This window comes from Sycon ciliatum, unplaced genomic scaffold (assembly GCF_964019385.1).
Source record: "Sycon ciliatum unplaced genomic scaffold, ocSycCili1.1 SCAFFOLD_1600, whole genome shotgun sequence".
NCBI classification, from domain to species: Eukaryota; Metazoa; Porifera; class Calcarea; order Leucosolenida; family Sycettidae; genus Sycon; species Sycon ciliatum.
This window is the reverse complement of record NW_027044586.1, coordinates 19,960-29,169: the sequence shown is the minus strand read 5'-3', so window position 1 is coordinate 29,169 and position 9,210 is coordinate 19,960. Positions and strand designations below refer to the sequence as shown.

General features: G+C 50.2%; 1 protein-coding gene across 1 annotated transcript; it reads right to left on the bottom strand.

Annotated features, from left to right (window-relative positions):
* Window positions 1–4,059: 4,059 nt before the first annotated feature.
* On the bottom strand, window positions 4,060–8,731 carry LOC135830440 (uncharacterized). The gene is made up of 2 exons (XM_065342694.1): window positions 8,083–8,731; window positions 4,060–5,863 (listed from the first exon to the last, which is right to left on the bottom strand). The coding sequence occupies exons 1-2, from the start codon at window positions 8,414–8,416 to the stop codon at window positions 4,860–4,862; spliced, it is 1,338 nt and encodes a 445-aa protein (XP_065198766.1). The 5' UTR covers window positions 8,417–8,731; the 3' UTR covers window positions 4,060–4,859.
* Window positions 8,732–9,210: the final 479 nt, after the last annotated feature.

Sequence of the window (9,210 nt, the reverse complement as noted above, 5' to 3'; positions counted from 1 at the left end):
TGTCCTGAGTCGTACACCGGGACAACTTGCCAGTACTTGGCGGACGCTTGCAAGGACGATCCGTGTGGCCAAGCGGACTGTGTGCCAAGGAAAGTAACTGGTACATCAACTAGCGGCACCTCGCAAGCGGGTGGCGCCAGCATTGGTGTAGCAGAAGGTGACTCCTCCGCATCCTCCTCGTCAGTATACGTGTGTGTTCCTGGAAGTGGTGTAGTTACTGACGTCTTCCCGGGGGGACCGCTGACACCTGCTCAGCTGGAAGCATGGAGACAGCTGGTTTTGACTAGTCCACTGCCAAGTCCGGATGGTGAAGTGGACTACGCTGACGATGTTTACATTCTGCCTGGATCTGGAGGTGGTGAAGTCATTCTCACCGTTCTGCTGAATGGACTGCCAGTCGATCCAGAAGAGGTTAATGCCGCCGTCACTAAATCCTGCAAGGGGCCCACTGTTCCGGCGGATGCAGCTAGCCTGTGCCAGAGGTGGGCAAACAAGGGGAAATCGACCGGCAACGGTCCAAAGAGTGATGCAAACAAGGGCACGGATGTTCCATCATCGACGGTCTCCAAACCCGTTGTGTGGGGCGTAGTTGCTGGTCTGCTTGCTGGCCTGGCTGCCATTACTGCTCTAGTTACGTACAAGGTGAAGACATCCAGAGCTAAGCTTCGTATGAGCGTGGAGCAAAACAGAGCGAGGGATGGACTTATGGATGATCGAGCTGCAGAGGAGTTTACATTTGACAGCAGCACCTACGAAGCGCCAGACAGGGCCGCGCCGCCCTTTGTTCAGAACCCTCTGTACCACGATCCGAGTATCAACAACATTCAAACGACTGGACGAGAAGAGGTGAGCTCAGTGTGTGCGTGTGTGTGTGTGTGTGTATGTGTGTGTGTATGTGTGTGTATGTGTGTGAATGTGTGTGAATGTGTGTGTATGTGTGTGTATGTGAGTGTATGTGTGTATGTGTGTATGTGTGTATGTGTGCGTGTATGTGGGTGTGTGTGTGTATATGTGTGTGTATGTGGGTGTGTAAATGTGTATATGTGTGTGTATATGTGTGTGTGTGTGTGTATATCCGTGCATGCTAGTATGTGCATTTGTGTGTATATGCTCTCGTGGTTCTCTCCGTCTCTTTCTCTCCCCCTCTCTATATCTCTATATCACTCTTTTCCAGCTGCAGCATCCAACTGTCACGAACGAAACCCATTGTTCTGTTGTAAAAGTAATAGATAGGTTCCGAACAACGTTATTACGTTAGTAAGAAAACATTTCAGATTTTCTTCTCCGGTAGAATTTTCCGGCTTGTTTCTCCTTCCTCATGCAGAAACAACAAGAGTTCAGCCATCAGCAGGCCAAGAAGAAAACACTTGCTGAACTCTGATTGGCTGATTAGCTAATAATACGTACACTGTATGCGTAACTGTGTTCCGCCATACATAGTTTTCGAATCACGTAGCTGCCCTTGGCAACTCCAAACGCGACAGTGTACAGCCTGAGGAGAGTGTTTTCAATTCATACCCCAATCCACACTTACGGAGCACCTCCGTTAACAATAGAGCTCCATCTACGTACTCTACGTAGACAACTTTCCGTAAATGGAGTGCAAACTCGCGAATTCACGGGTTTTCCCGACCACTTACGTTAAGTTGCTCGACTTTACGCAGTGCGGAACCTAATGTCTAATTTTTTGCAATGGTTCTCAACAATCTACTGAAGGCAAATGAATCTGCTGATGTGCTGTTTAGATCACCTCACCAATATATGAACAATCACCCGATGCAAACATGGATTATGACAAGTTGAACAGAGACGGTAAGTCCCCTTAGCGTAGCACCACACTCAGGGTTGTTCTGAAGCACTTCCATCAATTTGTTTACACTTGTACAGTCAGACCTCGCTTAGCTGCACACATCCGTTTTCCACAAAAATATCCGGAAAGGCGAGGGAGCCGGATAATCGAACACACGCATACTGCATGTATGCATGGCATATGCTGTAGAAAGGCAACCAACGATTTTCTTACGGATTGGTGAGGGATCCGGATAAAAGAGGGCCGGATAAGTGTGCCGTATTTTCCGGAGTATAAGCTACAGTGGAGTACAAGCCGCAGCCAGATTTATTGTCACGAAATACAGACATCTCACCCAGTTTCCTCACGGTTAATTTGACCATCGTAGTATAAGTCCCGCGATTTTTTTGAGTGAAATACTGCTGTTAAAAGTGTGGTTTATACTCCGGACACTACAGTGCATCAATACTGAGTGATGTGAATTTTCATTATTCGATGCAGCTTACAGGAATTGAGTGTATTATATGATAGCTGAGAATAAGACGTTAGTACCCTCTATCACCAGGTGTTCTGTGACAATACCCAGTATGCACTGTATGATTGTACAGGTATGCACAGTCAGGTTATCACACTTGCCAAGGCTTAGCCGCTGACGATCATTTTGTTTGCACCCGGTCACGGTTAGACATTTTCCGAACTGCTGTTGTCTTTCCTAAGGGTGTGCGGTGTGCTGTTGTCTTTGTCTGACCTGTACTATGTTAACAGGCGGCAATGGTGGTGATGACGATACATACGCCCTCATAGGCCAAACACCAGGTAAGCTGACGTCCTCATCATGATGATCTGCAGCTGAATACCACCAATACTCAATAGAGAGTTTGTGCAACTCGTGCATGAGTATGAATCGCCATCTGACTTGTCAGCTGGATTCGAAGATTCGTTCGGCTGCTCATTTCTGAGCAGCCAAAAGAGTGGTGACTGTACAAAACAGCCACTTGTTTTTATCTGCAAATGGCGATGTCAGTGAGGCAAAATTCTCCAATGTGCACAATCACAGTTCTGTATTATCTGGAGTATATCCATATGGACTGCGAATATTCAGTCACTGTGAGATTGCTTTTCCACTCTGTGCCCATGCTTCTCCTTCTTCAATCTACATTATAAAGTTATGGATGTGTGTATGTGTGTGCATGTGTGTGCATGTGTGTGTGTGTGTGTGCGCGTGTGTGTATGTGCGTGTGTGTGTATATGTGTGCGTGTATGTGTACATATGTGCATGTGTGTCCATGTGTGTGTGTGTGCATGTATGTGTGTATGTGTGTGTGTTCCCATTGATGCAGGTGTTGGCATCAGTAACCCTGGTTATATGGGCGGGTCTGGATAACCTTCACTGAGTCAGAACCTCAGAACTGTTTCGTTTGTCAAAATTCTCTCGTATCACACAATTGCTTTTTTGTTCGCACCCTCTTTGATATTCACCACGTTGCTAGTACATGCCTAAAAGCACAATCATGTACAATGTCTGCCGTTTTCTGATGTCTTGCTAGCCATGCACTGTTCACGGGTTGATAGGGATGCATTCACGGACTTGTCACTCCACGGCACGCTCCCACTGTGTTACACTTTGCTGGTTGTGATGATGTACCAGTGTGCCATGTACATGTAGTATTCCCTAAAGTAGCTATTTACGGCTTTGAGGAATACGTGTATCTATTTCCAGAGATTCCAATATTTGCCTTTCTGGAAAATAATGCACACCCGGCATCATTTCCTCAGCCGGTATCATGCATGCCACGTGTGTCTAAATAATGTTACCGTAACTATAATGATATCCGCATCTATAACCAGAATGTAGCCGTGAAAACATGAAAGTGAGCGTTTTAAACTTTTTTAGTTTAGATCAATACTTCTCATCTCCACATCTGTCTAAATTATAAGCTCCATATAATAATTTAGCATTCCGCGCACGCAGACGGCATGCAGGCAGGCATACATCATTAGCATTCCGCGCACACCGGCGGCATGCAGACAGGCATACACCACACGAATAAGGCTAGGTTGTGTTGGGTAAGTACTGGTGACGAGGAACTGGTTGGTCTTTGCCGCAAGGTAGGCACGAGCCCGTGAGGCTGCGAGTGCCGCAGAAAGGCAGAAGCCCGGAGGCTGTGATTGCCGCAGGAAGGCAGAAGCCCGGAGGCTGTGATTGCCGCAATGGAAAGGCAGGACCATAAGGCCATAATGCCGCAATAGAAAGGCAGACCAGTTATGAGTGACTCGCCACCAGGTTTATTGTACTTGAAGTAGGAATGATGCAATGTAGTATTAATGGTTAGTGGTGGGATGGTGGGTCAGCAAAAGACAAAGGCAGCAGGATGCAAGTCGGGCATGAGCCAAAGCAGAGAAGACTCAAAACTGAGAATGGCAAGGAGATGTGCCACGTTGCGGACTCGGACCCGATCAAAACTGAATTAATTATTGTGATGGCGTACGCATAAATTAATGTGATGCACAGCAGGCGGTCTTGCCGGTCGCGGCAAGGCGCGCTAAACAAGTGCCGCGGCCAGAACCGTAGAGGGCGCTGTAGCGCAGCAGATACGTAGTTGCGAGATGTGCGCCTACGCTAAACTGAATTCATTACATGAATACATCATTAGCATTCCGCGCACGCAGACGGCATGCAGGCAGGCATACATCATTAGCATTCCGCGCACACCGGCGGCATGCAGACAGGCATACACCACACGAATAAGGCTAGGTTGTGTTGGGTAAGTACTGGTGACGAGGAACTGGTTGGTCTTTGCCGCAAGGTAGGCACGAGCCCGTGAGGCTGCGAGTGCCGCAGAAAGGCAGAAGCCCGGAGGCTGTGATTGCCGCAGGAAGGCAGAAGCCCGGAGGCTGTGATTGCCGCAATGGAAAGGCAGGACCATAAGGCCATAATGCCGCAATAGAAAGGCAGACCAGTTATGAGTGACTCGCCATACCGCCAGTACATACCCATACACAACAGTATTGCAGTGCAGCATAGCATAGTTCATAATGAGGGAATTGTGTGAATTGAGAAATATCGGTGTCAGGGAGATGATCTTACTGAGGATAGTTTGCTGGCCAGCGTTCGGGCCGATGACGGTGGGGTCCGGATGTAGCGTAGGCATGCATCACTGCGCCACCGTCCCGCGGAGCGGATCTGGTGGTCGGGGACGCCAGCAAGGGCAGCAGTGGTAGCGGCCCCGATACGGAAGCTGTGGCCTGCATAGTCCTGCCAGTTTGCCACGCCGCTGGTGCTAAGCAGCGTGCGTACGTGGGCTGTAAAAGTGCTGCGGTTGAGGCGTTGCCCGTTGGCCAGGATGAACACAGCACTGCCTGGACGAGCAGAGGCGGTTGCAGTGAGGTAGGTGAGCATGGCTCTCACAGCGCAGTATGGCGGCACCGCTGGCCCGATCAGCACCGTCGTACCTTCCCCGGACGGGTCTGTCTTCGAGCGTGGTAGGTGCACATGGAGCATCCCTGACTCGAATGTCAAACAGCCGCGCGTGGTAGGTGCTTCTAGCAGTTCACCGCATCTGAAGAAACCAAAGAACACGGCAAGCATAGCGGCATGCAGGCAGCGCTTGTCGTGAGGGCACATGGTTGGAGCAGCTAGGCAGGTGTCAACCAGACTGCAGAGAATAGGAAACGTGATTGGCAGCCTGGGGCGGACAGCGGCTACTCCATGGCAACGGCAAATACCGCGTACCACTCGCTTGAGGAAGTGCGCACCCTCGGTCGGGTCGACATAACCGAGCTCCAGGTGCAGGTTCTTGATAGCACTGAGGTAAACCTTAATAGTCACTGGTCTGACCGACTGGGTTAGGGAGGCAGCAAAACTACTCAGCATTAGGTCTGAAGCGGGAAACGGGGACCATCTTTGAAGTTGGCAGAACTTGAGATACTTAGATTCGCCGGCGGAATACGTTCGTCTGGTGTTGTCGGATAGAGCGTGAGCAGCATATCGTGCTGCTAATTCGTCCGCGGCAGTTAGAATGACTGGAACAGGTCGGCTGTCGCCCGAGCTCCCGGAACCGCCTCGCGAAACGCCTGAATGTTAAAACGAGACAGAGCATCAGCGGCTTTGTTAGTGCATCCTGGAATATGCTTTGCTGACAGAATGAAGCCAAAGTTAGCGCACATGAAGAACAGCCGTCGTATCAGGTCCATGACTGGGGGGGAGCGGCTACAACCATTGGACAGGCATGCCACTACGGCTTCGTTATCGCAGTACACGAGTATGCGGAGCTTGCGCCATTCAAGGCCCCAGGAGGAGCAAGCTGCGGCAATGGCGAACATCTCCTTCCACTCGATGGTGTAGTCGGCTTGTTCCGGCAACCACTGTCCCTGGATCCAGCGATGGCCATAACATGCGCCCCAGCCGATCGAACCGCTGGCATCAGTAAACAATTGGATGTCGGGAGACGGGGTCCAATTTGGCATATGAAAGAAGGACTTTCCGTTCCATTGCGAGAGGAGGCGTTGCCACCACTTCAGGTCTTCCAGGGCCTCGACTGAGAGTTTGATCTTATAGTGTGGCTGACTGTAGCGGTGACAAATATCCCAGAGTCGGCGCATGAATGTCCGACCAGGTATAATTACCCGAGCTGCGAAGGAGAGTTTTCCCAATAGTGAGTCGAGTTCGCGTTGGGTCATGTCGCCACGGTTGACATACTGGTCGAGCAAGGTGCGGAGATCTTGCAACTTGGTGTCTGGTAGCCGGGCCTCCAGTCTGCCACAGTCCAGCTCGATGCCCAGGAACGACAGCACTTGAGCTGGACCTTCCACTTTGTCAGGTGCCAAGGGGACTTGGACATAGTTAAAACAGCGAAGCAGGATTGAAGCACGTTGGTTCGCCACCAGCTCCGATGGAGAAATGCAAAGGAAATCATCTAGATAATGGAGCAGGTCAGTAATAGAAAACTCATAGCGAGCAATCCATTCAAGGCAGTCGGCAATAGAGTTAAAAAATGGCAGGGCTGGAGCGTAAGCCAAAGGGGAGCACAGTGTCGAAATAATATTGGTTTTGCCAGTGAATACCTAGCAGAGGCCAGTCTTCCTGCCGCACAGGTACAATGCGGAAAGCACTCCGAATGTCAAGTTTGAAAAGATAAGCAGAACGACCGTACTGCATAATGGCATCGATCGCGTGATCAATAGTGATGTAATGCAAGCTGAAATCTTCACGTGAAATTCCATCGTTAACACTTTGACCCTCTGGGCTAGAGAGATGGTGGATTAAACGGAAGCGGCCGTTCTTTTTCGGAACGCAGCCAACACCGGAGCAATGAAAAAAAGGAAAAAAGCGAGGAGGAAAAAGGACCTAGCAGTTCAAAGCGGGAGCAACATTCTTGCAGGTATTTGGTAATAAAATCGGGATGCATCCTCGCAGAAGGTAAGTTAGGGGAGAACATGCTGCTTTGGCGTGGGCCATTGAAGCCGATGTCAAAACCATACGTAAGGCCATGAAGTACATATTTAACAAAAGCTTGATTGGGGTGTGCACGCAGTAAGGAACGGAGGCGATTAACGTGAATAGGTGTGCGGCAAGTGTGAAAGAATGTAGGGTGTGTCCGGAGAATGCTACTATCGAGATGCAGTTCATTAAGCTTTGTTCTGCCGCTGGTTGCCAGTGGAGAAGCGACGCGGGCAGGAGGGGCGGGCATGTGCGCCCTCACATTGGGAGCAGACGTGGGCAAATTTACAGTCGGTGTTGGAGCATCGACCTTGCTGGAAATTCCGGCAGATCTCTTTGCCAGACTTGGTGTAGGCAGACCGTGGTGCAAACTGCTGGTTTGGTACTCGGGAGACACGAAAAGGGCACTGGCTACCCGATGGAGGGTGAGTGATCCGGCATGTACTACACTGCGGGCGTGAGCGGCCTGTCATTTTCAGTTGCCAGAGGTTGCCGTCAATGGCGTCCCAACGCTTACTGGGGTCAAGAGAGATTGCCAGACGGAACTCCCGGTCATATTCGAGCCAGGCCTCCGGATAGTATGAGGAGTTGGCCGATACAATGGTGGCCTGATATGCCATCAGTTCGGAGAAACGGCTGGGTGCGTGCGAGCATAGTACGAACATATATCTGGACCAGGCTTCTAGCCATGTAACCAGGTCGTGAACATGCCTACGAACTTTCTCGACATGCCCGCCAGAGCTGGGATCCAGCAGCTCAACAGTCCTGGACCCACTGAAATTCAACTGAATCGTGTCACGCTTTGGTGCCCCAAGAGCTTCCGGTAACAGTGTATTCAAATCAACACACTCACCTCGCAAAATCCTCTCTCTCACGTGAGACGGCACGTTCAGTGGATGAGATAGAGAGCCAGCACCCGGACCAGTTGGCGCAGCATTTCCGGTGGGTACGGCCATGGCGGGGGAAGGCTGCGAGGATCCGATGGTGGCAAGCAGTGGGGAGACCGTTTCTGCCAGGGCGGCGGTGACGGCTTTCTGGACTTCGTCAGATATAAATTGCTTGAATTGTCCGCCGTCGAGTGGTGAGGCAGCGTTACTCGGCAGCTCGGGGTCCGCAGCCGAAGAAACAGGTGGGTCGGGAACAGGGCTAGGTGCTGCGCGACGGGTTCTCTTCCTGGTGCCCGACATGACTAGGCAATGACAGTTCGGTCAGCAAAAGACAAAGGCAGCAGGATGCAAGTCGGGCATGAGCCAAAGCAGAGAAGACTCAAAACTGAGAATGGCAAGGAGATGTGCCACGTTGCGGACTCGGACCCGATCAAAACTGAATTAATTATTGTGATGGCGTACGCATAAATTAATGTGATGCACAGCAGGCGGTCTTGCCGGTCGCGGCAAGGCGCGCTAAACAAGTGCCGCGGCCAGAACCGTAGAGGGCGCTGTAGCGCAGCAGATACGTAGTTGCGAGATGTGCGCCTACGCTAAACTGAATTCATTACATGAATACATGTGAGCGGACAAGGTAGAAATGGAACGTTAACTGCAGTCTGGCAAAAACTGTTTTTTTGCATGAAGGTCACCTACAACTATCTGTTTTTCAGATCCCAAAGTTTCAGGCTGATACTATGGTGGGAAGTGCCTTACATTCACCATTTTCTAGATGCCGGTCAGTATTTTAACGTCTGTTTCGGGATGATTTAAACAGTCCACCCTTCAGTACAACCAAAACACTGAAAAAAAACCCATTATCTTGGCCTGTATTTCTCCACAAGTGTATATCAGTGTGAAAGATGAGCTGATCACACACATGGACTCGTTTGAGGTGGAACCAAGCAACAAAACTACATAACTAGAAACAGCCGGAGCCGAAAAATCAGCTCCAGAGTAACTCGTAACGCAAGGCAAATTAATAGGACTGTTGAAGCTGGTACTCAATCCACACATCAAATACCACTACACACATGTCAAAAATAGAAGAATTT